Raw genomic sequence first — 27,141 nt, 5'->3', positions numbered from 1 at the left:
GAGCCTCGGAGCCCCCGGCTTCTGGCCATCACAAAGTTCTCCAATCTCAGCCACAGCCCTCGGAGCTGGGAGCCTGCGGCCCACCCCAGGACCAGGCCAGTGTTTGGACATCGCCCTGCCCCAACTTCAAGGCTGCAGGCACGCAGCAGAGGCCTCACACCCACCTGGGGAGCAGAGGGGGGTGTTGGGAGGCAGGGTGGCCACACCCTCATGGGGCCTACAAAGCTCCCCTGGGAAAGCTCCCTCAGCCTTGCCAACCCAGGAGTCCGGGGACCCGCCCCCGCGAACTCTCAGACTCAGTAAACTTGACAGGCGGGTCTGGCACGTCCTTGAGTCTTCAAGTCCAGGAGCCACTCCAGAGGGGGTGGCAGTTCCTGCTGCTGGGGAGGAAGAGACCAGGCAGGAGAGGGGTCTGGACAGAAACCCAGGCCAGGGCTGAGGCACCTTCAGGCCCCAGATCCTCCAACTCCAACCCCAGGCTCGGGCTGCCAAGGAGAGCCCTAGGGTGGGTGTGCACAGCAGCCTGAAATGTGAGGCCCCGAGAGCCCCAGCCCTGGACCCAAGTGACTGCCGGCCCCTGGGAGACCCCCTTCTCAGAAGCCCTGGCTGTGGTCAGCTCTGGATATTCTCCCGTGACTCTGGGTGGAGCCTCAAGGTCTAGACCCCACAGACCCCGCCCAGTGCAACCTCAGGACACACTTAAGCCACTTTGAGCAATTTATTGAGGTTTCAGTGGTGGGGTAGGGGAGGCAGCACACACACATACACAGTGAAGGATACCTCCCACGTGCAAGCACACACTCAGGGGTTGAACACAGTGTCCATGCATCTCCCGTCCCCAACAAGGAGCCATGGCCTTTGGGAACTAGAGAGTTCTGAGCTGGGCATGCCCCATGCTTCTCCAGGGGGCTTGGCAGATTTGGCAAGGACTAGAGCGAGAGTCCTCAGCCTCCCGCAGCCTCCCTCAGCAGAAACCCCATGGCTCTGAGGTGTTCTGTCTCGGGCTCAGGGCACCAGAGCTTCCCACTGCATGAGGGAAGGAGTCCTCTGTGACCACCGACTCTTCTTCTGTCGTCCAGGCTGGGCTGGCCTTGGCTGCCCTCGCTCGTGCCATCAGAGCCCAGGGCTGGGCAGGCAGTGGATGTCCACTCTGGGGTGAGAGCTGCTACCTCCAGGAGTTCTGCCTCATAGGGGCAACTGTGGAGAGGACACAGGCTGAAGGGGCTGAGGGGACCATAGGAGGCCCTTGTCCCACCCAGAGTGGGAGAGACAGACATACTCTCTGGACTCAGGCTGGACACTAGGGCAGGACTCCGGGGGGCTCCTGTGAGGGGCCCTTCTCTGGCTGGAGGCAGAAGATCCTATGGGGAGAGCAGGTCAGCTTGGGGCTGGGCCAGGCCCCCCACCGACCTGGCCTCCCTCCAGAAGCGCTCTGACCTGTGTGCCGGGGGCAGCCCTCTCCGGCCGTGGGGGCGGCTGCAGTGCAGCCCCAGTCTGCTGGATGAATTGCTGCAGGTTACACTGACGCAGCTCCCGGTTCAGCTCCTCGAGCTCCTGGGCCTGGGCCTGGGGCACACGGGACCCTCAGGGGGCACAGCCATGAGGCTCCACACCTCGTGCTCTCCCTAGTCTGACCCTGAGACCAAACCCCAATCCAGCCGTGTCGGGGAAACCAGCAGGAGTGCAGGGTCCTGCGGGCTCACCTGCAGGGCGTGCTCGGCTGCCTCCAGAGCCCTGCTCACCAGGGCCAGGCTGCCCTGCACCTCCGCGCTCTGCCGCTCCTGGGCAGCCAGGTCCTGGCGCAGGCGTTCCGTGGCTGATGCTGTGGGCGAGGGAGCCCCAGGGGCCTCTGCGGCCAGATGTAGCTCGGCCTCCAGGGTGCGGGCCTGGGCGTCCAGGGCCCGCAGCCGGGCAGCATGCTCGGCAGTGGCCGCACTCAGCGCCTGCAGGCGTGCCTGCCCCTCACGCTCCCGAGCCTGCTCCCGCCGCAGCTCCTGCTCCCAGAAAGCCTCCTGGCCCAGCTCCGCGGCATTCCTCTGCACCCTGCGCTCCAGGCCCTGCAGGTCTGTGCAGCAGCCTGGCATTGGTGCCACAGGGGCCACAGGCTCCCGTGGTGCAGGGCCAGGGGCCAGCGCAGGGCACCCCAGGCTGAAGGTCAGTGTTTTGTGGGGCTCACGGCCCAGCGCTGGTCGCGGCTTCGGGGGGAGGCTGGCGCGGATTGGGCAGCGCTCAGGGGGTGGGCAGCTGTCCGAGGAGGGCCTCCCAGCAAGGGTGGGCCCTGTCCGCCTCAGGACAAATTGGACATCGCTGGCAAACTGTCCACAGGTAGCCTGGGCACCCACTGGACACTCCTGGGGCAGCAGCTGCCGTTCCTTCTCCCTAAGACGCTGCACGAGCACAAAGCGGCCAGTCTGGCCTAGGGTAGGGGGAGAGAGGTCAGCCTATATCCCCCCACTCTCTGTCCACCTGGCTTGAGGGGTTGGGGGAGGGCAAGAGAGATCAGCAACCAGTCCCACCCTCCTTGGGGGAAGAAGGGGCCAGAGGGCCGGGCCCCACCCCAGGTGCACCTGCTAGGCCTGTCCCTGCCTAAGAGGACTCACCTATTGCTTGGGCTAGTGCGATGACCACTTCCTGACAGGTGGTCTGTTCTGAGACCCCACAGACCACACGCTGGATGCCGTCCACCCACACCTTCAGCTCCATGGCTGCCAGCCCTGAGAGCATCCCTGTCCTGCAGGGAGGGTAAAGGCCACAGGGTCAGGCCCTGCCTGGCCCCACCACGGCCTGGCCCTCCCCTTTTTCTCCTCTGGGCCGGCCCTCACCCCCAGAGCTGATTCAGCTCTGCTAGCCTAGCCGAGCCCCACCCGCAGGCCACGCATTCCTGGGGTGGGGGTCGTCAAGACCAGCCCCCCAAGGGTTCCCAGTCCGCCCTCCCGGAGCTCTTCCAGGCTCCCACTCCAGCCGCCTCTCGCCCCGCCCCGCTCCCGGAACAAGGCGAATCATTAACCAGATGCAGGACTTCCTGCCCCCGGTCACCTGGCGCGAGGGCACTGCCCCTCCCGCGGGGCGCCGCCCCACGCAAACACGACCCCCCGCACTCGGCCCTCGGCCCCGCCGGCGCGGGCAGCCCCTTCTCCGCTCCCGCCAGTAGCTGCCCCCGCCCCCGAGGCCGCCGTCGCCGTGCGGGGCGGGTGCAGGTGCGGCGCGGCCCCCAAGGAGGCCCGGCTCGCGCCGCTCCGCCGGAGTTGCTCCCAGGCCCCAACTCGCACTCGAGAGGCTCCGGGACCCCGCGCGGCTCACCTGGGTGTTCGCTGGCCTCCGGGACCCGGCCTCGAACCGGCTCCTGCCAGGCGGCCGGCGCCCGGCGCCGCCGCAACCTGCCGCCTCCAGCGCAGCGGGCGCGCCCGGCCCGCCAGGCCATTGGCCAGCAGCCCGCGCGCCCCGCCCCGCGCGTCCCATTGGCCCCACGGCGCGCCTCGCCCGCCCCGCGCTGACGCCCATTGGCTGCCTCCTCTGTGTCCCGCCCCTCCCCTCCCCATTGGCTCGCTGCCCGCCCCGCCCCTGGCGGCGCCCAGGTGTGGGCGGGGCCCGGCGAAGCGGTGGCCGGGCCGAGCCCAGGTCCACGCACGCCCCAGGCCCGCGAACAACGCGGAAGCGCGTCTGGCCCGCGGGCGGCGCGTGGGGCAGGTGTCTGGCCCCGCTCCTAGGCCGACTGCCTCGGCGGCCGCCCGGTCTGACGAGTCCCCCGCCCAGCGAAGGGGCGCCGGCCTGGGAGCCTCCTCCCGCCCTCCTTGCAGTCCAGCCTTTGCTCAGAGGGGCAGCGGGGCCAGAGCCGCCCCTCCAGGGCTCATGGGCCCCCAGGGCCAGGGCCCCGCCGGCCCCGCCCCTCCAGGGCCCGTGGCGCCGTCGTGGGAACGCACAGGGGTCGAGGGGGTGGTCTTTGAGCCCCGCGGGATGGAGGCAGAGTGTGGGCTGCAGCCAGTGGGCCGGGTTCTCTCTCGCTGCAGCCGGGCTGACAGTCCCGGTGGGGAGGGGGCCCGCCCTGAGGGTGCCAGGGACAAAGGGCCCTGAGGTTGCTTCCCTCCACCCCTTCGTGGGGCTCAGAGCCCTCCCGAGCTGCGGACACCTCTGCCTGGCCAGTCATGCTGTCTTGCCCCCTGTCCCTGCTTGAGCTGAGAACTCAAGCCAGCTCAGCACCAGGAACCCCTCACAGCCTCTGTGCTGTCTGTGTGGACCAGTAGCGAGGGCATTCAGAGCCTGCTCTGCCCTGACCGGACTGGGAGGTCAGTGGGAGGTCCTCCTGCCTGCCTGCCTGCATCCTGCCGGGCACACGGGAGGCCCTACTTGAGCTAAAGTTGAAAGTCTGAATGAATGAATGATAGATGAATGAAGGTGGGGTGGGGTGGGCCGAAGGCTGGAGGGCACAGGTCTTGTGGGGCAAGTCTGGGACCTCACTTTTGTCCTGGGGCAGAGGGTCATGGTTATGGGGCTGTCCCCAGGGCTCCCTTCAGTGGCCCAGGTGGTGGAGATGGAGCTGGGCAGGATGAGAGGCTTCTGGCTGGGGGTTAGGTAGGTGGGCATCAGCCACTGAGGGCAAAGAGCCTGTGGGAGGGACTGTGGGAGCCTTCCCCAGGGCTGAGTGGGTGACCATGGGAGGCCAGGCTGGTCACTCTGTGGTCTCTGGGCCTGCTGAGGTTAGCTGGGCAGCAGCTCAGGCTCTTACAGCTTCTCCTTCAGGCTAGACCAGGAGGGTGCACTCAGGGCCCTGGTCTGGGGTCTCCAGGGGTCTGCCTGGAGGCTCCTGGCAACAAACAGCCCCTCCCCTTCTGGGTGCTGGTATCCATGGCAACGCTATAAAGCCTTTCTCCTCCTAGGCCTGCTTGGACTTCAGGCTTCAGGTGAGTGTTGGGGGTAGGGCCCTGGGTCTGGGGGAACATGGGTGTCCCGGGTGAAGGACCAGCACCTCTGGGGACCCTCTGCTTTAGGCTGAGGGGCATGACCTCGGGTCCTGGAGGGTAAGAGAGACAGGGAGGAGACAACAGGGAATGTGTGAATACCAGGTGACCTGCTGCCCTGGCCTGGTCAGAAACATATGGGTGTGGCCACCCACGGGACCGGTGGTCTGGTGTCCTGTGGGAGAGACACACACATACACACAAGGGCCTCCTTGGAGACTGACACTCTGTGAACCAGTGCTGCTGTCTGGGGTTGTCAGACACTCACGTGTGCATGTGATCATGTAAGGAGAGCCCTGTAGGGGTGCCCACACACAGGACACAGGGCAGACAGCCCCATTACCCCTTTCAGCCCCCCAAGAACATCAAGAATGGCCCCTGAGTCTCACCAGGAGACTGAAGAAGCCAAGGAAGAGGCTCTCCCATTCCAGGGAGACCAAGAGCTGGTCAGTGGCCACCTGGGGCCTGCAGCCAGCACACCAGCAGGCCCAGTGGCCCCCACGTGCCCACAGGACACCAAGCCAAACTCCACACGGATGGTCTCTTCTACCAACCCGAAGTAAGTGGGGGGAAGGGGTGGCTGGCCACTTGGCAGGGCCTGATCAAGCGGCTGGGGCACTGACATTGCAGGTTGGCCCCCGAGTCCCTGGACCCCCGCACCCTGCGGCTGCTGTGGGGGCAGCAGGAACTGGAGATCCAGGCCCTGAGGTGGGCCATCCAGAACAGCTGGGGCCCCCAGCACTGCCGCATCCTGCAGGAGGTGGCCGGGCTTCCACCTGAGAGGTCAGCAGTAAAGCACTCATCCCCCAGCCCAACCCAGCCCCTTCCTGGCTCTAAGTCCTGGCTTTTGTCTGACTCCAACCCCAACCATTGAGCCTGACCAAGAGTCCAACATGACCCCCGTCCTGACCCTTACCCTGACCTTTGCCTCTGGTCCTAGCCTTTACCTGTCCCAGATCCCCAACCTAACCTTGGAAAAGTTAACATACTGTGACCCTGCCCAGCCCCTAACCTTGAACATGTTGATGGGGCCCGAACCCAACCTCGACCCCACCTCTGACCCAGACTTCTCAGAGCCTACCGTGGCCTGACCCAGCCACACTCTGTGCCCTTGGGGCCCTAGTGGCAGTGAAGTGGAGCTCCTCCTTCTCCCCTCCTTGGCTGCTGACCCAGAGGTGGGGGCTGCTGAGGTTGCCCCTTCCCCCAGGAGTTTGTGCAGGCAGCAGAAGTTCCTGCAGAACCAGGTCCAGAAGCTGACTCTCGAGTTGAAAGAGCAGAAGGAACAGGCCCAGCTGGTGAGGGGTGGTGGGATCAGGGAGTGGGCCGGGAGACCCAAGCTGGGGTGAAGGTCGGGGGTGGGGGCAGCCTTGGAGGCCGGGTCTGGAGAAGGCCCTGCTCCACCTATGGGCCCTCCTGGAGCAGGAGAAGGCTCAACTGGAGGAGCAGCTGCTGCAGACCATGAACACATTGCAGCAGATGGAGGCTGAGCTGCAGGGCTTCCAGAAGTCCTGCCTCCTGCAACTGGCCCAGTCCTCCTGGGTGGGCCGCGTGCTGCGGTCTTCCACTGGCAGTGTGGAGGTAAGCCTGTGCTAGTGGGGCCCTGCCCCACTTGACAGCCTTCCTTGGACCTCCCGTGACAGCCAGCGTGCCCCCTCCACTGGTGCTTCTGCTGGGGCTCTGGCCTGCCTGGGAAGCCTGTCCCCCTCGGGCTGCCTCTGGGCCCATGGATGGGAGAGGGAGAAACCACGAACCCTGTGGTCCCAACCACCTGTGTGCCTCAGGGGCTGGTGAGGTCAAAGGGGACAGGTGCCATCGGGGGAAGGGTGCCCTGCCCCAAACCCCTGCCCGCTGGCCTCCTGTCCCCTCTTGCAGGTGGTGACCGCGGAGACCCTAATGGACTTCAGTGACTTCTCTGAGAACGGGAACATCTCCGCTTCTGGGGAGGTGAGCAAGACCCCTCACATGTGTTCATGCCTCTGCAGCCCTGCAGGAGGGGAGGGTCACATGCCTGTTGCTTCCTGCTCAGGGTTTCCGGCTGGAGGATGTGGACTGGAACAGCATTGCCCACCGGTACCCCAACCTCTTCACCAGCATGGAGTCCAACTTAGATCAAAAGTAACTGCGCTTGGCGGGACTCCCCAGGGGCCAGGGGCCAGGGGAGGGGAGGGCTTGCCTTAGCAGACGTGGACCAAGGTCCAAGCTCCACCCTTTAGCGATCCTGGACAAGTCACTTAGACCTCCCAAGAATCAGTTCTCAGATCTGTAGGATGGGATTAGGGATGAAGGGAAAAGGCTCCTGGACCATCTCTGGCCTCCCATGAGCCCTTTTTCCAGGCTGGGTCCTAGGGACTAGGACCACCACTTGGGGTGCCCCTCCCACTTTGAGGAGGCTGGATGGGGGCAGGGCTGGGGTCGAGGAGCCAAAGTCCAGCAGGCAGTGAGCAGATCGTGGTCAGCAGGCACGCCCGGCCCCCACCGCCCCCCCAGCTCTCACCAGCCTCAACACCTGAGGAGTGGGGCTCAGAGCCGCGCAAGCACGGTGCAGAGCATCGTCTCAAGAGCGTGGAGTGGAGCGCCTTGCCCTTGGTGGGCACCAGCAGCTCGGGGGGCTCCATCTCTGAATCCAGCAGTTCCCAGCATCATCTCAAGGCCAAGCATCATCTCAAGGCCAAGCATCATCTCAAGCAGAAGGTGACAAGGCCCCTGCCCCAGGCACTAGGTCATGCTTCTGAGCAGCCTGTGGCGCAGGTGAGGAGCTGCAGCAGGGACTACCAGGCAGAGCCTGAAGGTGGTGGGGTGAGTCTCCCCTGGTTACTGCCCTTTCCTGCCCCTGCAGGACTGTGATCTCGGTCCAAAGCCCTAAACTATGTCCCCAACTGTCTGGCCTTTAGAGTAGCCCAGAGCAAGGCCACTGGGGCCTCTCCAGCCTCATCCGTAGGGGTTACGGTTGTCTTTGGGGGTCTCCTGCCCGTGCCACCCTGTTCTGGCTCGAATTCCCATCCCCTCAACAAGTATTGCCAACTACTCCTCTGCTCCTCTCAGGTCCTGGGGTCCAGCCATCCCTCCTACCCCAGCTCTGACCCCGGGCACTGCTCGTCTCCTACGAGGACCTTTAGGGCGCTGCAAGCCAGGTCCAGCCTCACAAGAGATATCCCCAGTGGGCGCTCTACATGGGGGTCCCACTCCGGGACAGGCGTCCTCTCCCTGGGTCTCCAGAAAACCGCCGGGGACTGGCAGGGAAAGACTGTCGTCGTCGTGCCGGAGTCCTTTGCAGGTCCCGACTCTGGGCATCCCGGGCACCGTTGGAGGTGAGGGGTGACAGCTTGGGGCGCACGGCCAGGAGCTGGTCTCCTAAAGGGGCTGGGTGGGCTGGGCCCAAGTGTCTCTGCACAGCGCCCGTTCCCTCCCTGGCCCGCCCCAGCGCGTCGGGCTGCTGCCTGAAGATCGTGGCCGTGAGCCGCCACGAGAGGTTCGTCCGCATCCTCAACCAGTCGCTAGAGGAGACGGCCGACCTGGGCGGCTGCATGCTGCAGCAGCTGGTGCGCGACTTCCCCGTGGCCACCTACCGCTTCCCGGCCGGCATGCTGCTGGCGCCGCGGCACCACATCACGGTGCGCCCCGCTCCCGCTGCCCGTGCGGCCCCCGGCCCCGCCCCGCCGCCCCTCACCCGCCGCCCTGCCGTCCGCAGGTGTGGGGTGAGGGGCCCCCCACCACTAAGAAGCAGCCGTCCTCTTTCTTGGGTGGGGAGCCCGTCCACTTCCACTCCAGCCGAAGCTGCGTTACTCTCCTCCTGAACCCCAAGGGCGAGGTCAGTGCGGGTCCCAGCGGGGGCTGGGGTGCCAGCGGACCTCGCGGGGTGAGGGTGACCGCCGCGCCCTCCTGGTCCCACAGGTCCTCACCGAGTACCAGCCCCCGCACTGCGTGACCCCCCACTCGAGGGTCTTCACTGATAACACCGACTTGTCCATCGACTGCTTCCCGCTCTCAGAGGCCGGGCGCGGGGCCGACCAGGGGGAGCAGCCGCGCCGGCCTCAACCCCCGCGCAAAGGCCGGGTGCGGGAGGCCCGGGCAGGGCGCAGGAGGCCCGGGTAGGGACAGCAGGTCCCTCGGTCTTCGCCTCCTCCCCAGGCCCCTCTCCTGCAAAACCTATCCCCCACACTCCCTGCTAGGACCGCCCCCTACCTCCCCAGGCCAGGTCCCCGCCAGGACCCCCACCCACGTACCCAGGTCCCGCCCTTGCCAGGTCCCCACCTCCCCAGGCCCCGTCAGGACCACTCCTTCCGCGGGCGGGCTCGGACCCTCACGACACCCTCGCCCCACTAGGACGCGGGTCCCCTTGCCGCGCCTAAGCAGCGGCAAGCTCTTCCGCCCGCGGGCTGTGCCTGCGCGCCCGGAGCGCACCGAGACCCACACGCCAGAGCTCCTGCCCGCCCTCCCGGGTGAGCGCGCGCGGGGACGCGGAGGCAGGGGCGGACCAGCAGGGAGAGGGCGGCCGGCCCTACCCCACCCCATCATTCTCCCACGCAGAGGCCGGGGTGGGTCTCGAGATCAGCCAGGCTAGGAAGGAGCCCAAGGTCCGGGTGAGTGCGCGCGTACTGGTGTCCGGGGCAGCCCTCCCCGCCCGGCCCCAGTCCTTCTCTCCCTGCCCCGCCTCTCCTCTCTCCGTCCCTCCCCACCTCTCCCCGCCCCGCCCCTCTTCGCCCTGCCGGGTCCCGCCCCCGCCCCCGCCCCCGCCCGCTCAACTCTCAGACCCGGCGCCCCGCAGGTGTGCCGGAAGACCGTGGACCGGAGCTGCCCGATGGTGGCGCTGTCTGTGCAGAGCACGGCCGAGAGCAGATTCGGCTTCCGCTTCCTCCCCTGCCCGCCCATCACCACGGACGGGTGCGGGTGGGTGTAGGGCGGCGCCGACGGGCAATACAGGCTCCTGCGCTCGCCTGGCCGTCTCCGTGACTGCGCTGGCGGAGAGCGCAGGATGTGGGGCGCCTGGGACGGAGGGGACAGCGAGGGATGCGGGACACCAAGGGACAGAGGGGACAGCCCGGGGTGGGGGACGCCCGGGGATGACGGAAGAGCGGGGAGGAAGTCGTGGGAGGCAGGCAGTGCCAGCTGCATAATTTATTCAACCAACTTCACCTACAAAGTAAACCGCATTCTGTACACCTGAGAGTCGAAAATGATTTGCTTGGTTTCTGTGTCTGGATATCCTGCCCCGAGAGAGAACCCCACAGGTCCACCAGGGGTGGGAGTCCTGGCCACACCGTGGCTGGTCTAGGGCCAGTGCCTCCACCTGGGACCACAGCAGCCCAGGGTGGGCTCAGAGCCCTGGGGCAGCTGGAGTGCCTCCCAGGGAGTGGATGGGGCCCAGCTCCAGCCACCGGGTTGGGCCCAACCAGGGATCTTCCAGGCCAGCCCCTCTGACCAACCCTGGGGAAGCCAGGCCCCATGGCAGGAGTGGGCAGCTGGGTCAGCAGTGGGAAGCTGGCCATCCTATCCTGGGCTCTGGCCTGTGCTCACCCTTGGTGGTCCCAAACCCTACTCCTCTTCACCAAGAGGGGCCTCTCCTGTGCCAGGCCCGCTTCGCACTGCATAATATACCCGCCCAGATGCTCTGGGTTCTATGAGGCCAGAGTTCACATGGTGCTCACACGACCACAGTGAGGTCCTTCAGCCGAAGTCCAGACCAGCTTGGCAGTGGAGGGGGGTTTACATTACAGGTGGGATTGGGCTGGGGTGATGGGGTTCAGGTGTGGCATGCACCGGAGGCCTGGAGGTCTGGCTGCTGGATCTGGTACTGGCTTTGGGCCTAGACATCCTTGGGCTTGAGGGCTCGAGCCTGAGGCCATCTCTAGGGCTCTCAGAGTGGTGACTGCAGCCAGCCCCTGACCCAGGCCAGGCCCCACGCTGCCTAGGGCTCTGAGCCGCCGCCGCCGGAACCGCAGGTCTGCGGACCCCCAGGAGGTGCTGCCTGAATCAGGTGGCATGGGGACCTTGGGGGGAGAGGGGATCAGGTTCCAGCCCGAGGGCCTGGAAGGCTCTGGAAAACGAGGAGACAACGTGTCAGACAAGGGGCCCTCTAAGGAATCGGCACCTGGGGAGTCAGCACAGACACGCTGCAGCGTACACGGTAGCTCCTCTCTTAGCCTTTGACCCCCAAGGCAGCACCCCTCTGCCCCACTTCCTGTGCTCCTCAAGGAAGCTATGGCTTCTCAGCCCCGTGACCTCTGGCTGTTGCTTGGGCTGGACCCACCTCTGGGGAGGCAGAGGCCATAAGGCCTGGGCTCTGACTTTGGGTCCCTGGGTCCCATCCCCAAGGAACCACTCACCAGCTGGTGGCCCTGGGCCAGTTCCTGAATCTCCACTATGGAGGGAGGCCCCGGCAGGGCAGACTGGGAGGGTGTGTCCGTGGTCACCCAGTGCCCACCTGGACCTGGCCTGGAGTGGGAGGCCTTGGCCACCCTTTGTCCCTAAGTCCCCACTCCAGCCACTCCTCTCCTGCTCTCCCTGCACCCTTCCACTAGGTAGCTAGCTGTGGACTCCTCCTGACTAGCGGGTCTCAGGGCACCTCCCCCTAGGCGCCAGCCAGCACCTGGAAGAGCAGAGGCTTGGCCTGCCCTGTCCCTGCTCCATTCTGGCCCCTTTGCTGTCCCCTCGACCCCAGCCCCCCAGAGTGTCATTTGGACAACCTTGAGCCTGTGCTCCTGCTGCCCCCTGCTTCCAGTGCCCCTTCCTCAGGCTCGCCCACCCAGCTCTTCCACCAGTCTGCTCTGACCCTTCTTCCAGGTAGCCTTCCTGGGTGCTCCTGGGTGAGGGGTCTCTCTGCTTTGCAGCCCCTGCATCTGCTCCGCTCAGCTGGGGTCACTGTGAAGCCAGTGTCCGTCGGGGTGGGGGCCTCCCTGCCTTAATTCTGTGTCTCCAGCCCAGCACAGGCCCTGTCTGAGAGTGAGGGCGGCACCCCTCTCTGCCTGGCCTCCTGGACCAGCTGGTGGCCTGCCGCCCTCCCTGGGGCTGCTCGGTCTTTCAGGCTGGGCCCTTTGCTGGGGCACCTTCTCGCTCTCTTGCGTCCAGCCCCAGTGGCCTCATGGTCCCATGGGCTTAGGGGAGGGTGACTTGGCATGGGAACCCCTTGGTTGTGAGCCCTCCACTCCCAGGCTGTGACCTCCGTGTCACAGCCTCTCTCAGAGCCTGGCTGAAGAGGGGGCTGGTCCGAGGTGAGACCCCATCGTGGGGTGGTGTGTGGGGTCACTCTCAGTACCTGGGGTGGGGCTCAGGGGGCTGGGGGACGTCTTGGGCCCAGCCTGGTCCTTTTGCTCTTCAGGGCCTCTCCGTGGGCACTGGGGGGTTGTGGCCCCTTCCTGCTGGGACTCCAGGCACCTACATGGGAGGGGATTGGGGTGGGGAGAGAGGGAGAGGCTGCAGCCCTGCCCCTTCCCCGCCCCCCCCCCGGAGCCAATCCCAAATGAGTATGACTCTGGGATGACCCCCAGCCCTAGGCTCCCATGACCAGCTCCTCTGACCATCCTGGAACCAGTGACTGCTTGGCCAAGGCAGCCCCCGGCTGTGAGCCCCCACCAGATGGGGGACACACAAGGCAGTAGGGCTTGGTGGGGGAGGGGCACCCACCTCAGGCTCAGCTCCCTCCAGGCCCGAAGCCCAGCCCAAGACAGGAGGTCATGGTCATCCAAAGGGTCAGGCTCTGGAGTGGAGGCACTGGCCGCCAGGTCTTCTGGCCTGCGTGGGGGCAGCTGCTCTGGGGGTGCCCAGGCCTGAGGAGGGAAAGGGCTGGCTGGGGGCATGGCCTTTGAGGGGGCTAGGTGGGCAGTAGCCTGGGGGCAGAAGGACTGAGTCAGCTGGGGAGGGTGCAGGAGAGCTGGGGGCCCCTGGAAAGGCTTTAGGGCAGGGTACTGCCAGGCCAGTACGCTGGGCCACTCTCCTCCAGAGAGCCAAGAGGCTGGTCCACTGCCAGAGTGCTGGAGTCCTGGCCCACTTGTGGGGGCAGGGTGTACCTGGCTCTGGTGCCGACGTTCCCGCAGGCCTTTGGTGGGGTTCCCGCAGAGGACTCGGCCAGCGCCTGAGGAAGAGGGTGTGTCTGCGCCTGGTTCCCGGCTCAGGGGCTGCGGGGCGGCTTCACGCTGAGGCGGGTCAGTTACCGTGGGTGAGGTTGCTGGCATCGCCTTCTGGGGCTGGGTCCTTGGGAAGCAGGCCTTCAGACAGCGGTCCCCCAGGGACCAGCGGGGACAGGGGCCAGAACCTAGGGGCCTGGGGCTGGGTCTCGGACAAGGACAGCTCGGGGCTGAGTCTCCGAATGGGGGCTCCATGGGGATGATCTGTCCGAGATTCCAAATCAGTGGTTACCAAGGCCCATGCCAGCTGGCCAGCCCAAGAGCTCCCCCCAGATTCTGTCCACAAACCCCTGCCACCCGCCATCTGTGTGTCCTGAGGGCCAGTGCCATGGGGTGGCAGGTTTTGGCCCTTTGCTCCCTCTGTGGATTGGTGGGGAGGTCCCACCGGGTGCTGCTCACAGGGAGGGTGTCCTGGCCTGGGGGCAGGTGTGCAGGGCTCTGGGGACGAGAGATTAGGGCTGAGGAGGGATACAAGATGCGACTTTCCATCTCTGAGAGGCCTGCAGAGGGGAGATGGAAGTGGAGACCTCTCCTCCTGGGGGTGGATGGGGGTGGAGACCTCTCCCGGGGCTCAGGGGGCGAGGTCTCCGGGCCGGGTGGGGCAGCCCTTGGCAGAGGCTGGGTAGATGGCTGCCATACCCAGCCTGGGGAGCAGGCCGTCCAGGACACCGCCCTCCTTGATGGCCTCCTTCACCATGTGCCAGTCCCGGTCCAGCTTCCATGAGGCCGGCAGGCCTGTGTGCGTGGCTGGAGCCTCATCCAGGACCTGCAGCTGGGGGATGAGCTTCCTCACCTCCACCCGGTAGTTGTAGCCTGGGGGCACCTGCAGGGTTGGGGGGTGGGGGCAGTGGCAGGCCTGGGTCCAGTGCGCCCTTCAGCCCAGCTTTATTGTGTGGCTGCTTCCCCCAGACCTGCGGGGGGAGCCAGGGCTGGCCTTGGTCACTCTTGGACACCCGGGACTGCGGGGGCCCTGGGCTCTCACCTGTATGTGCTCTCACGCTCCAGGTTCACAGCCAGGGTCCAGTGGTGCCCTCTGGCCTATGGAGCTGCCCTGAGCTCAGAGCCCTGGCCTAGTTTCGGCCACTGTGTACTGGCACCACTGAGCAGCAGGTAGCAGGGCAGGCAGCGTGAGCTCTGGGTGTGCACGGGCAGTGCAGGGGCGTGTGCAGCTGTGTGAGGTGTGCACAGGCCTGTGATATTTGAGTGCATTCCATGTAGGGAGTGCACAAGCCTGCAGGGGATGGGGGTGCTCTGGGCAGGGTGTGTGTGTGTGTGCACGTTTGCGTGTACGTGATTCTACATGGAGGCTGTACAGAACGTGCGTGGTTCCACGTGGCATGTGCACAGACAACCTCACAGGGTGCATGCGTGGGCCAAGGGGCATGGCATGTATGCATATGGCCCCGTGGGGTCTCGTCCTGGCCCATGAGGATGCGTTGGTGGCTGCCAGGCCTCCAGCGACACAGGAGAATGAGCTCACGGCGAACAAGCCACAGGGTACAGGTGGCCTGTGCCTGGTGGATGTGCCCTGGATGCTCCTGCTGCCTGGCCTGGGCATGGCCAGCATTCAGGTAGGCGAGGAGTCCCCGGGCTGTGGGAGGGCCAGGGGGCCAGAGCCACAGAGCGCCTCCCCCTCCCGTGCACTCAGCCGACTGGGCGGCCACAACACGCACCTTGTTGGAGGGGCCAGAGCTTGGCCGCAGGCACACCAGGTTGCCCTCCAGGGTGAGTGTGGCCAGCTGCGGACACAGCTGCAGGTACCGCACCTGCCCCAGGTCCTCCACGCTGTTGCCCTCCAGGTCTAGCACCTCCAGCTGCTCGAGCAGGCACAGTGGGCTCAGGTCCGAGATGTTGTTGTAGGAGATATAGAGTTCCTGGGGCAGCAGGGGGTCTCAGCCAGGGCCTGGCCTGGTGCCCTCTCCCCAGCCCAGGGTGACCACACCCACCTTGAGGGCCGGGAAGGAGCCGATGCCATCCAGGTCGGTCAAGCCACAGCGAGCCAGCCACAGCACCTGCAGGCAGCCTAGGGAGGTGCCCAGGTCTCTGTAGAGGGCAGGGTTGGCTGGTCAGTGCTGTCCTGGGGTCGAGGGCCCTGTCTGTGGCCACGAAGCCTCTGTGCCATGCCTCGTGCCAGCCACCACTCACGGCTGGCTATTTCCAGGTGCAGGGGCCGTTGTGACTGTGGCTCTTGGCAGCCTCTAGGCTGAGGAAGGGGATCCAGAGCCCCCCAGCTCCCTGCCTTGCCTCCTTGCTGCAGCCTTCTAGTCTCGGGCACGGGCAGAATGTGACCCCTGGAGGGCCTGGGCTTGGCCGCGGGGAGCTGCCCTGGTGCTGGACAGCTCAGCCCAGCCGCACCTGCTGCCTGCTCTAATGGGGTAGGCGAGACAGCCCCTTCCCCGGGGGGATCGGCCTGGGGGGCTCTCCTGTCCTCTCTCCCTCGGCCTCTCTTGTGGATGACTTCCTCAGCTTGCAGCCCTCCTCAGCCCAGATGTGCCTGCAAGAGCTCGCACACCCCTTCCCTGGGGCCAGTCCCCTGCCCATGCCCTGGACTCGCCCCTGCCACCCTCCCCTGCAGATGGGCAGGCCAGGGCTCTCCCCTCTTAGAACAACTGCGGGAGGCAGACCTTCTGCCCCCGGCCTCTCTGGGCCCCACCTCTGCCTGCGGGGTCCTCTCGGCCGGGGTGTCCCACGTCTCCTGCCAGGGCAGGGCCCACTGCTGCATCTCCTTTCCATTGGCTTCTGGGATGTTCTCGATGTGATTTCTTGTTATTTTCTCTCCTCCATGTTCTCTGGTCTTCCGTCGGGGAGCTCTGCCCCTCGTCCGTCCTCTGAGCCTGAGTCTTGTTCTCTCTCCTCCTCTCTCCCGTTTCCATCTCTGTGCCTTTCCTTCTGCTTTCTGGGAGGTTTCCTCGTCTTCCCATGCTGCTATTAACATTTTGTGCTGGCCACCACGTGTTTCGTTGCCAGTGCTCTTCGTTGTCCTCTGGTCTTCTCTTGCAGCGTGTTTTTCTTGTTTCGAAGAGGCAGAGAAGCCGCATCTTCTTCTGTGCCTCTCAGAATAACAGTTGGAGGGTCTGGGAAGTTTTACTCCCCTCCTTGCACCGTCTCTGCTTCCTTGGGGATCCTCTGTTTTGACCTTTCCCATTCACACTGCAGGGATTGTAATGTTTCTAATTACAGTAGTAATAGCTCCTTGGGCATTCAGATGGGGAGTGAGGGTCTGAAATGCTCCTTGGAGGTGCCGAGCCACCACTGGGGACACTGATGTGGGGGGGCTTCCCTGTTGGGTGACGAGGTGATGAGGTGGCTTCTTTGGTGGGGACCAGTTGCTGGAGGTGGCAGTGGCCCCATGCGTGACTCCCCTGATGGCTCAGGGCGGCTGCCGCGTCTCCCTGGGGGCTGTCCCACTCGAGCTGTGCCGGTTCCCTGTGTCACTGGAGCCTGTCCTCGTTCTCACGCCTGAGGACTCCCTCCTCTGCTTAAAGGCTGTCTCCTCACCTCGCCCATGTGGACAGGGTGCCTTATCTCGGAGGCGTTCCCTGACCAGCCTCGTGTTTCTGCTGGCTGGGTAATTTCTCCAGACCCATCTTCCAGGTCACAAATCCCCTTCGCTCATGACTCAGCCACCGTCTAGCCCGTCCGTTGAGTCTTTGAGTTTTCTTCTGTCACCCTCATCTCCACAGGAGCTGTCGTCTGTGTCCTGCAGTTACGGAAACTCCATATTTATCCTGTCTATTGCCTTAAATGGGTTTTCCAGTCATCTCTTAATTGGCTGAAACTTGTGTCTAGTAATCTCCCCAAGGGGGGCTGATCAAACTACTTCCCCTGATTCTCACTCATTCCAAATGTTGGCTGGGTGTGAAATTCTCGGTTCACATTATCTTTCAGCTGGGCTGTGTTGGCATCCTTCTACTGCCTTCTGGCTTCAAGTATTTCTATGGAAAAGTCTGAGGAAAACTGCATTTTTTTTCCTTCTTAAAGGAAGACTTGATCTCTTTTCTTGGCTGCCCCCAAATTTTATCTATATCTTTATTAGGGTATGTTTCAGTGTGGCAAGCCAGTTTCACTTTTTTCTTTCAATCTGTTGATGAAAGTCTTCTTTTATGTCCGACAAGTTTTCTTTAATCTTTAAATATTTGTTCTGTTCTATTGTTTCAGTTTCCTTCTGCAGAGATTTCAATTATGTCCATCTCAGACCTCCTCTGTCTGCCCTCCATCTCCAGGACTCTGTCCTGTCTTCCATACACTGTCTGGTATGCGTTTCCTGTGGTACAGTATTTCTTTCAAGTCTGTCTTTGTTTCTGTGATGGCATTCTTGCTGTAGTCTGTTTCTTTTCAGAGTCAGCACACATCTTCTGCTCGTGACCTATGGTTCAGACCCCAGATACACAGCCCGGCCCAGCTGCAAGGGAGACTGGGAAACACCAGGATTTTCTTTGGGGTGGCTACGTGCCCCGCGAGATATGGGGGATCCTGTTATTCTAGAAGAATAAGGACTGGGGAATTACTAGTAGATTTTGCCTCATCTCAGATTAAATAGGAAGATTACCAAATACTTAGAACTAACGACAAAAAGCAAAGTGTACAGAATGTGTGGAACCCTGCCGAAAGCCACACATAAAGAGAGACTTAGATATTTAAATATATTTATCAAAAAATCGGAAGGATTAGAATAATTAAGCTGAGCATTCAGCTCAAAGAGCTAGAAAAAGAAAAGCAGCAAATAAGAAAAATAACAAGAAGGAAAGATGTAATAAATTAGGATAAAACTAGTAACACCCAGAACAATTGTAGAGAAGATTAACAGAGCCCAGAGCTGATTCTTGAAAAAATTAACAGACAATCCTCTGGTAAGACTGACCGAGGGTAAAGAGAGAGACAATGCAAGTAAATGTAGGGAACTTAAAAACAGGAATAGTTACAGCCATGCAGCAACTTAAAACAACGAAAGACCATTATGAACAAAGTATATACCAACATTTTTGAAAACCTAGTCAAAGCTGGCGCCGAAAGAAATAGAAAACTTGACTAGACTAATAGCCATTTAAGAAATTAAATGGTGATTAAACCCTCCCCACCCCCCTAAGTCCCCAGGTCTGGACCAGTTTTAAAATTAAGTTCTAATGAACTATCACGGAATAGACAATCTCTGTCTTCTACAATTTCTTATACAGGAAGTTTAAAAAATAGAGCAGTCGAAAAGAACAACGAAAGGGAGAGGCCACCTTATGAGGATGTCCTTGATTCTGGAACTGGAGGAGTACAATACGAGGGAATTCAAAGGCTGTCACTCATGAAAACAGATTTTAAAATAATTCAAGGATGAGCGACCATCACAGTCTGTCAGTGGAGTTCAGTACCTTAATAGACTAAAGGAGAAATATCATTCTATGATCATGTAAACAGACGCAGAGGAACTTAGACACAGACTCATTAAGATCAGGAACAAACCCAGAATGCCTGCTGCCATCACTGCTGCTATATACGCGTTATCTGTCTATCTGTCTGTGCAAGACCATGCTGGTTAACAGGTCCTGGCCAAGGCTGTAAGACAAGAAAAAGAAGCATGAAGACTGAGAGTGAAAGACAACACTCAGAACTTGCCGATAACATGACATCAGTACAGAAACCCCAACTGAATTAACAAATTATTTGAATTAATGTGAGAGTTTGGCAATATTGCCCAGTACAAAGTAAAGATACAATATTGCCAGATATAATAGATCCATTTATAAAAATCAATACTTTTGTATTGATTTTTAAAATCTATTTTAAACCAACATAGTGTTTCTCTATATTTGCAATAATCAACCAGAAAATACAATAGAAACAGGACGTCATTCATGATTGTAAACATACTATACATATGTGGGCATTAATTTAGTCCTGGTTTCAGGGAGCCCTGGCTCCAAAGGAGGCTGGTGTCCTGCCCTGTCCCAAGTTGGACAGGGCAGGTGGGTCCTGTAAGCCCATGCCAATCATAATTCCATCCCCTTGCTAGTAGTTGGTATAGGAAAGGGTATATGTGATGCAGTTCTAGCCAAAGAAACACATGAAGGATGCTGGGGAACTTCCCTTGTTCTTACTAATGGACACAGGAGGGCAGATTGCCTGTTATGGGATGAATTGTGACCAGCCCCCACCTCAAATTCACAAGTTGAAGTCCTAACCCCCCAGGTACTGCAGAATGTGACCTTATTTGGAAATAGGGTCATTGCAGATGGAATTAGTTAAGATGAGGTCATGCTGGAGTAGAGTGGGCCCTAATCCAATGTGACTGGTGCCCTTATAAAAAGATGAATTTGAACACAGACACAGACACAGGGAGAATGCCATGTGACCATGAAGGCAGAGATTGGGGTGATGTGTCTATAAGCCAAGGAATGCCAAAGATAGCAGCAAACCACCAGAGAAAGGAAGGCGATGGGTTCTCCCTCACAGTCCTAGGAAGGAACCAACGCTGCTAACACCTTGATCTTGACTTCTGGCCTCCAGGACTGGGAGAGAATAAACTTCTGCTGTTCTAGCTGCCCAGTTCATGGTGCTTCATTCAGCAGCCCTAGAGAATTAACACACTCCCTCAGCCCATCAATGTTAAGGATCCCTGTGGCTGCAGAAGCCACTGTGCATTGTGAGGGGACACACATGAGGACAGAGGGTCCTGTACTGAATTAACCCACCCTGGAAGAGCCAAAGCTGGCCTTCTCGTCTGCTCCGTGGGACACTGAGATTCTTATCTGTGCTGTTCACTGATGTATCTTCAGTGCTTACAACATTTTGGCCCATAGTATGCACTGAAGGAATAAATAATTTCTCATTGTTTAGGCCAGTTGGATACAGGTTTCTGTAACTTGCAGCTGAAAGCATTCCAACTGATAATAAACTTTACAGAGGAAGTTTAAAGACTCTACTGAAAATATAACAGAATACATGAATAGACAGCTATACCATATTCATGGAGGAATAGAACTTAATGTATAAACCCAAATTAGCAGGTGAATCATTTTTAATTTTAAAAAAATCCCAGAAAGATTAGTATGTGTGAAACCCAACAAACTGATTGCAAAATTCCAATGCAAGAATAAGTGTTCAAGAATAGGTCAACTTGGCAAAAGGAAAACCGAGAGAAGGTATCAGATGCTAACAGACCAATGGATGAAACAGAGAGCTCATAGACATATCTCCACACACACGTGGACTTGATCAACGGCAGAGATGGTACCATGATCAGTAGGAAAGTAACGGACTGCTGGGTGGATGGTGTTGGGAAGTCACTCACTGTATGGGGGAAAATAAACCTGGGTCCCAACTTTATGCCACAATTGAAGGTGACCTCGCAGATAAGTTGGATTAAAGACCTGAAAGTAAAAAGCGAGACCATAAAGTGAACAGAGGAAAAAGTAGAATGTCTCTATGACCTTGAGGGTGGGAACCAGCCTCCTAAATAACACCCAAAGCACCAAGCAGAACCTAGGGCTTGGAGCAAATCAACATGAAGGGTTTCTGTGTAAGCAAAGGCTGCCATCGTCAGAGTCAACGGGAAGAGGTAGGGCGAAGAGTCTTGCAAAGTCCAGAACACGCTCAGGCTACACAAAGACCTGCCAGAAGTCAACAAGAAAAGGGCAGAACCCACCTGAGAAATTAGCACAGGTGCACCAGGTGAGGCGTGATGCCTTAGTCACAGGAGGGAACGCCCGCCATTGTCATAGTGAAAACTGTCCATTCAATTATTTTAATAATTTCCAAACTAGTTGTTGAGTTTTAGAGATTGCTAGTGTGGTTTTACCCATGCAAGCGGTACTAAGGAACAGGTGCCCGTGTCTGACTGACGTGGAGAAGCACGCCAGGCTCGTCAATGCCTTTCCCCTGCACTGAGGGCTGTCAGGAAGCCAGCCCTGCGTGTGGGGAGCTTGTCCTCACACCCGCCATCTCTTTAGGTGCTGGCTATTCCCTCAGCTTCAGATGCACCGACAGCCAATAAATTAAATCTTTTCCAGCCCTTAAAATGCTGCTGCGGATTTTAGTGTCTTTAACATCTTTATTTCCAGCTAAGTTACAATACTACGTTATTGGACTGTCATATTTAATTAGATAGTTTCCTTTTACAAATTTTTGTTCACTGTCAACCCATGGAGGTTTGCAAACGTCACTTGGCCAAGTTTTAGGATTCAGTCGGCAAAAGAACTTCAAGATCCATCGCATTTTTCACTGTTGTTATCAAGGAACAGAACACGTTTTCATAAAATTTATGATCTAATCATTTTTCTTGGAATTACTTTTTTTGTTTGTTTTCTTGGAATTGAGCATTTTGTTTTGTCACAAACGGTATATCATATTTCTCAACTTTATAATACCTTCCCCTTCTGTTTATAGTTTTCATCCTTTATTTCATATGATTTTTATGTACTTTTGTGGTTCTTTGAGCTAATTTGTAAACCTTAACAAGGAAGGAATAAATATGATTTTTTGTTTTTGTTAAGCTAAAGGAATTATTGGTACCTCTGTCAGGATATTGCTGAATCATGTAATAAAGATGCCTTTCTGAAAACCCGTTTTCTGGATCCTTACTCGGACGTGGTGTCATGTGGGAGCCACTTGGGCCGTGAGTCCGCCCACTGCTTCTGCTGTGGGCTGCCCACAGAGGGCCGGAGGACTAGAGAGTCTTCCAATTTTCTTAACTTCTGTTTCCAAGTCTTCAAGTGTTTCATCAAAACTTTCTTTGATGTCTTTTGATAAACATCAGTATAAATAATGAAGACATTTAAAGCAAATTTGCTTAACAAAGACCTTTATCGCCTCACCTGGAAATGACTGGGCACTTAGTGCCCACTTAAAACATCTGGAGAATTTTCTAGAATTTTCACTGGAATCCCCCTGCCTTATGCTGGCTGGCCCTGGCTACATAAAACCAGCAATGTTTTCATGAAACCTATTTTGCTCAAACATCAAAAATAAAGTCTGATATTTCTTCAGCTTTGTTCTTTCCAGGCCAATGAGATAAACAAAACCATTCACCTGTCCTCAGTTTTGAATGTTGTCTTTTAGGTTAATTATTAAAGTGCTGTCATCTCTTCCGTGGGGTCTGTGGTCTGGCCTCTGTTCAGCAGAGGCCGTGCCCACCTGCTCTTCTCGCAGGGTGTGAGGGTGATGGGTACCAGTGCTACCCGCAAGCTCCTGGCCCTGCTGGCTGAGGGACACCACCCAGGGTTGCAGTGAAAAGTGCAGGGGTGCCCAAAGCCCCAAAGCCCTGGTTGGTGTTGGGGTGCCCACCAGAGACCCTTGGCTGGTTGAGGACCCTTTGCTGAAAGTCAGTGGGTGCCTTCTGGGCACCCAAGTGTGGGTCCTTGCAGACCTTACAGCCACCCGACCTGGCATGACTGGCCTGACCCTGACCATGGCTCTGGGTGACACATGTCACCCTCAGCAGGTGCCTCCAACCTACCGGGCGTGGGTGACACGAGCTACATGTGCCAGAGTCAGGCTCGAGGGGCAGGCATTAGGGCTGGGAGCCAGAGATGGCAGGACATCCATCCTTCACGGGGATCCACCCAGGAGAGACCCCACCCCAAGTGAGCTCTCGCCTCAGCCCCTGCAGGACCCCACCCCCAGGGAGGAAAGCCCCCCTCCCCACACCGTGGTCCCCAGGAGGGGCACTCACCTCACAGAGCCCAGGCGGCTGCCATTCAACTTCAATTGGCTGAGGTTGGGCAGGTGTAGCCCTATGGGGCCACAGGAAGGAGAGGTTGGTGGCAGGGCCCTGCCCCCTTGCCCTGGCCCTCCAGGGGCATCAGCGCCCCTTGGCTCCTGCGGCCTGCTGGCTGCTCTGAGGCCCAGGGCAATCTCAGGGCTGCATGCTTCCATCTGTGGGCCGGCCCAAATGAAGCAGGCTCACAGGGCAGGGTGCAGAAGGTGCACTGGAGTGGACAGGGCCATGAGGAAGGCCTTGAGGCCACTGGACTCCAGGACTCGGCTTGGAGGAGAGGAGCCTGGCTGGCGTGGGTGGGGCTGCTGCAGCTTGGGTCCCACCCCCAAGCCATCTCCCATGGCCCACTCACAGGCACCCAGACCATAGCCTCCCTCAGATTGCAGAACTGGGTGCCAGAGCACAGGAACCCCCAGCCCATGTCCTTTTGCAACCCAAAGCCCCTGGGAAAGAGTTCTGAGTTATTGACTCCTTCAAAGAAGAGGGCACTGACCCTATAAGACAGAGTCCCCAATCCCTGGAAAGAGGTGGTACAGGGCAGGCCCATGGGGTACATGGCGGCCTTGTAGGTGCAGGGTGGGTTCTTGGGGTGCAGGGCAGTCTGTGGGGCGCAGGGCAGGCCTGTGGGGTGCAGTGTTCCAAAACCAGAGCCTGGTGGGCAAGGTACAAGTGAGCAGACCCTCAAAGAGAGGCCTGGTCTTGACAGTGGCAGCCATGTGGACAGGGAGGGGCTCTTACCAAAGTTCCCCAGGCTGTTCTCGCGAGTATCCACACGCATCTCCAGCACGCTCACCAGTCGGAGGTCATCCACCCGGGCCAGGGCCTTCTGCAGAAATTGATATGGAGTCAGCCCTGGGAACCGGACAGTGGTCACTCCCTCCCAGTGACATCCCTGCCTTTGGCAGTGGGACTAGAGCAGGTGGCAGATGCTTCCCTGCCTCATCCTTCTTGACTGTGGCCATGGATGGATTTGGCTGGTAGAGTAAGAGCGGATGTGACACGAGCAGACGTTGTAACTGTGCTTGGCTGTGTGGCCATTGCCAGAGAAGGCCCTGCCCTGGCGGGGGCAAGGTGCTCATCTCCAGATGAAACCCAAGAACAGACCCAACGCAAGCCCCTAGAGCTGGTGGGCCTGGAGGTGGCACACAGCCGTGAGCCTGTCTTTGTCCCCTAGGATGGTGGCAGTGGGCTGTTGAGGAGCTGTTGGGCTGTCTCCCACCAGAACCTCAGCTGCTTGAACCAGGGGCCTCCTCTCTGGTTCACGAAGTGGTTCACTGAGTGGTCCCCGGAGCCCAGCACACAGTGGGTGCTCAGCAAACACTTGTGGAGTTCCTGCCTGGCTCAGTCCCTTCTGTGACCCGAATGCCTGGGGGACATCTGTGTTACCAAGCCCCTAGGGTTGGCCCTGAAAGGTGGAGCAGGTATGGGGGACACAGTGGGGACTGAGGGCATCTGTCAACCAGGCAAGGCTAGGAGGGCTGGGGACAGAGGGCAAGCTGGGTGCTGGTCCCAGAACATCACCCCATGCAGGCCCTGCGGCCCGAGCCTCCCAGCCCCCAGCACTCACCAGTCGGGCGGGTGACAGATACTCTTCCACCAGCTGCTTGCTGTGGCTGCCCGGATGGCTGCCTGGGTCCTTGCTCTGCGGGCAGGGGTTGTGCAGGCCCTGCCAGCTCAGCTCTTGCACTTGGACACTGGCTGTGCTCGGCCGAGGCCCGTGGGCTCTGTCCCAGGCCTGGTCCATGCACATCCGACCTGCCGGGATAGGCAGAGGGCAAGGCAGCTAAGCCTTTGCTCTTCCTCTGACCCCCACACAGTCCTCGACATGTCCCCGCACACAGCAAGCCCCCGGAACCCACCGTGGGCCTGGAGAAGGCTCTCACGGTGCCCTCACCCACTTATTCTCTGCCAGCCTGGGGGTCTCGCAGTCCCCTCCCTGAGCCTTGGCTCACACCCCCTGCCTGGGCGAGTCACCCTCCCTGTGTTGCTGCCCATCCTTCAGGGTCCATGCCAGGGGTGCTGGCTGCAGCTCTGTTTGCTTGGAGGCTTGCTGTGACCAGCGGCAAGCTGCTGCCTCAGGCCCTGTGCTGTGATGGTCTCTGAGCCTGGCTGGCCCAGGACTAGGGTCTCAGGCATACCCTCCCCACCCCGTGCCCATTGAGCCCCCTCACCTGGAGGGAGCTGCCTTTTCCCACTGTGGGTCAAACATCCGGGCAAGGGGGCGGCATGTGGCCTCAGGTGGCACCTGCAAGAGAGATTGGGTTGGCCTCCTGGCCAGGTTACCATGCCCAGGGGACCTGGGACAGGCTGAGCTGAGGTCACAGGACCCAGAAGGGAGCGGGTGTGGAGGTGGTAAGGGCTCAGGTCCTTCCCACCATCCTGATGGGGTATCGGGCCCAGCTGACAAGGAAGACAGCTGGGTGGGTGACTGATGCTGGAGTCCCTCTGGGTCTGTCCAGTGCAAATGGTCCTCATTCAAATCCCTGCTTCCCTCCATCCCTGACTCCACCCTCTCTCCAAAAGGGGTCCTGGGTCTGCTGCTCTGGACTGTCTTCCATGGTCTGGCCTCCCTGGCATCCTGTCCTGCCTGAGCCCCCTGAACCTAGACCCCAGGGAAGGTTGTCTAGTGTGTCCCCAGACCACCTGCACCAGGCTCCTCTGGCATTGTTCCTTAAAGATGCAGATGCCTGTATCTGGCCCTCAATCCTGGAATCATCTCCGGGGGCAGAGCCAGAAGTCTGCCCAGAACATCCTGGCCACCTCCCTCCATCTTGGGTCAAGGCCTTGCTGACCCCCACTCCTGCACTCTCTCCTGCCCTTCCCAGATTTACTTTCCTGCTAAGACTGACCGCTTCTACAACCCTCGTGTTTTACGACACATTCAGCTGAGTGAGCACCTCGCCCGAAGACAATGTGGGCTCGCAGGCAGGACGCTTGCCTGCTGTGTCCACAGTGGGCAGAAGAGAGGCTCTGAAATATTCACCAGAGGAATCCGTGAAGGTGGCAGGTGCAAATTCTGACCACCACTCTCATCTCTCACCCGCTGTGGACATTCATGATTCATCCTCTCCATCAGGTCTAGAGACCCTCCCCCGAACGGCTGGCGGAGTGGTCAGCTGGGTTTTGACAGAGGTGGTGGGAGGGGTTGCTGGGCCCTGGGACAAGCTGCCCAGGCTTTGTGTGCCTTAGTGGCCTTGTCTGGAGAGTGACCCATACACCGAGGATCCAGTAAGGTGAAGGCCATGAGGTGGGCCCCAGCATAGAGCCTCATGGAGTTTCCAGCAGGATTTCTTTCCAAAAGTTCCCTCTGCTGACTCCCTTTCTCCAATTGGTGAAAGGCCCCAAGCCTCCCAGGAGGACCCCACTGCTGTGCCCCCTGGGAAGATGTTGCCCACCCCCACCCCAGGCCTGCCAGCCTGGGACTATGGATAGGGTGTGGGCCAGCCAGGCTGCTGCCCTGGGACACCTGTGGCAGCATAAGGACCGAGCTTGCCGTCTTCTTCCTTCTGTGCCTGAGAGCAGTTGACCCGAGGTCCTGCCCATGACTGGGCCCAGAATACCGGCCCAGGCAAGCGTGAAGGTCTTGGGGTCCAAGGAGCAGGGCCTGGGTTGGAGGCTGTGGCTCCCATCTGGGCACTGTCCCTTCACATTCATGCACTGGGTGGAACCTGTCCACTCTCTTCATGGCCCTGCTCCCACCCTGCCCTGCTGCTCCATGGACCTCCCAAGGCCCCCCAGCTGGAAACCTGGGGCCTCTGTTTCCCTACAGCCCCTGTCTGGCTCATAGGCTTTCTGTGTCCGCTCTGTCCCTCCATCCCTTCATCACACGAGGAAGGCTGGCTCCCCTCCTAGGTCCTCATCGGGGAGACCCCAGAGCAGAGTCTGGGTCCTTGCCTCTCTCTCCCCCAGAGGCAGGGCTTGGGGCTCCTCCTGTCCCCGTGAAGTGGTGTAGTTAGGGTCCCTGGGGGACCAGATTTGACATCGGGGGGCATCACCGAGTCCCCACTGGCTTTGCTGCTTCATCCCCGCGCCCGACCCCTGCGCTCAGTTTCCCCTCCGGCACCGGGGAGATAGCGAGGCCTACGGCCCGAACCCCAAGGTACCCTGGGCTCTCACCTGAGGGGTGGGCCCCGGTGCCCAGTCCTGGGCGCCCTCCGCCGCCGGCTGGCGCTCTCCAACTCCGGGTGTTCTTCCGGCCGCGGGGTTGCGGGGCCTGGGCGCCGTGGCAACGGAGGCAGAGCCTCATTTGAATACTCAAATATTCATGAGCCGCGGGAACGTCTCAGGCGCCACCGGGCCAAGCCACGCCCCTTAGCAACAGTTGCTAGGGCAGGGCGGCGGGGGCGGGGCAGCAGCCAACCCA

General features: G+C 60.1%; 3 protein-coding genes across 8 annotated transcripts; 1 reads left to right on the top strand and 2 right to left on the bottom strand.

Moving 5' to 3' along the window:
• Nucleotides 1-704: 704 nt before the first annotated feature.
• RASSF7 (Ras association domain family member 7) lies at nt 705-3,470 on the bottom strand. The gene is made up of 6 exons (XM_023654739.2): nt 3,301-3,470; nt 2,601-2,731; nt 1,704-2,416; nt 1,438-1,566; nt 1,280-1,361; nt 705-1,197 (listed from the first exon to the last, which is right to left on the bottom strand). The coding sequence occupies exons 2-6, from the start codon at nt 2,722-2,724 to the stop codon at nt 1,166-1,168; spliced, it is 1,080 nt and encodes a 359-aa protein (XP_023510507.1). The 5' UTR covers nt 2,725-2,731; nt 3,301-3,470; the 3' UTR covers nt 705-1,165.
• Nucleotides 3,471-4,780: 1,310 nt separating this feature from the next.
• Nucleotides 4,781-10,129, top strand: LMNTD2 (lamin tail domain containing 2). Of its 4 annotated transcripts, none has more exons than XM_070230289.1 (15): nt 4,781-4,898; nt 5,308-5,514; nt 5,586-5,738; nt 6,163-6,250; nt 6,378-6,533; nt 6,828-6,899; nt 6,982-7,070; nt 7,415-7,751; nt 7,998-8,263; nt 8,377-8,566; nt 8,644-8,763; nt 8,847-9,043; nt 9,279-9,394; nt 9,483-9,535; nt 9,721-10,129. In XM_070230289.1, exons 2-15 carry the CDS (start codon nt 5,327-5,329, stop codon nt 9,850-9,852), a joined length of 2,157 nt encoding a protein of 718 aa, XP_070086390.1. In that variant the 5' UTR covers nt 4,781-4,898; nt 5,308-5,326; the 3' UTR covers nt 9,853-10,129. The 4 variants fall into 4 exon arrangements, with proteins under 4 accessions (XP_070086390.1, XP_070086392.1, XP_070086391.1 ...); XM_070230291.1 differs by having other exon boundaries at nt 7,415-7,703; nt 9,721-10,114; XM_070230290.1 differs by having other exon boundaries at nt 7,412-7,703; nt 9,721-10,114.
• On the bottom strand, nt 10,056-27,141 carry LRRC56 (leucine rich repeat containing 56). 3 transcript variants are annotated; one of them, XM_005598383.4, is made up of 13 exons: nt 26,895-27,141; nt 24,950-25,023; nt 24,346-24,533; nt 23,517-23,604; nt 22,734-22,794; nt 15,022-15,118; nt 14,749-14,949; nt 13,715-13,898; nt 13,103-13,279; nt 12,959-13,023; nt 12,576-12,718; nt 12,208-12,326; nt 10,056-10,989 (listed from the first exon to the last, which is right to left on the bottom strand). In XM_005598383.4, exons 3-13 carry the CDS (start codon nt 24,526-24,528, stop codon nt 10,664-10,666), a joined length of 1,644 nt encoding a protein of 547 aa, XP_005598440.3. In that variant the 5' UTR covers nt 24,529-24,533; nt 24,950-25,023; nt 26,895-27,141; the 3' UTR covers nt 10,056-10,663. The 3 variants fall into 3 exon arrangements, with proteins under 3 accessions (XP_005598440.3, XP_005598441.3, XP_070086393.1); XM_005598384.4 differs by lacking the exon at nt 13,103-13,279; XM_070230292.1 differs by lacking the exon at nt 24,346-24,533 and having other exon boundaries at nt 26,895-27,030.

This window comes from Equus caballus, chromosome 12 (genome assembly GCF_041296265.1).
Source record: "Equus caballus isolate H_3958 breed thoroughbred chromosome 12, TB-T2T, whole genome shotgun sequence".
Classification (NCBI taxonomy): Eukaryota; Metazoa; Chordata; class Mammalia; order Perissodactyla; family Equidae; genus Equus; species Equus caballus.
Note: the sequence above shows the minus strand (reverse complement) of the source record. Positions and strands in the feature narration are given on the sequence as shown.

What these genes read in the sequence shown, in the direction of transcription:
- RASSF7 (XM_023654739.2), bottom strand. Translation starts at nt 2,724, where the DNA reads ATGCTCTCAGGGCTGGCAGCCATGGAGCTGAAGGTGTGGGTGGACGGC. An exon ending in CGCACTAGCCCAAGCAATAG is followed by an intron (nt 2,417 to 2,600) that starts GTGAGTCCTCTT and finishes CCCCTACCCTAG; the next exon opens with GCCAGACTGGCCGCTTTGTG. An exon ending in GTCCAGCCTGAGTCCAGAGA is followed by an intron (nt 1,198 to 1,279) that starts GTATGTCTGTCT and finishes TCCTCTCCACAG; the next exon opens with TTGCCCCTATGAGGCAGAAC.
- LMNTD2 (XM_023654735.2), top strand. Translation starts at nt 5,327, where the DNA reads ATGGCCCCTGAGTCTCACCAGGAGACTGAAGAAGCCAAGGAAGAGGCT. An exon ending in AGAAGGAACAGGCCCAGCTG is followed by an intron (nt 6,251 to 6,377) that starts GTGAGGGGTGGT and finishes CTCCTGGAGCAG; the next exon opens with GAGAAGGCTCAACTGGAGGA. An exon ending in CGCCGCGGCACCACATCACG is followed by an intron (nt 8,567 to 8,643) that starts GTGCGCCCCGCT and finishes TGCCGTCCGCAG; the next exon opens with GTGTGGGGTGAGGGGCCCCC.
- LRRC56 (XM_005598383.4), bottom strand. Translation starts at nt 24,528, where the DNA reads ATGTGCATGGACCAGGCCTGGGACAGAGCCCACGGGCCTCGGCCGAGC. An exon ending in CGGCCTGCTCCCCAGGCTGG is followed by an intron (nt 13,280 to 13,714) that starts GTATGGCAGCCA and finishes AATCTCGGACAG; the next exon opens with ATCATCCCCATGGAGCCCCC. An exon ending in CCCCCTGAGCCCCACCCCAG is followed by an intron (nt 10,990 to 12,207) that starts GTACTGAGAGTG and finishes CTCGTTTTCCAG; the next exon opens with AGCCTTCCAGGCCCTCGGGC.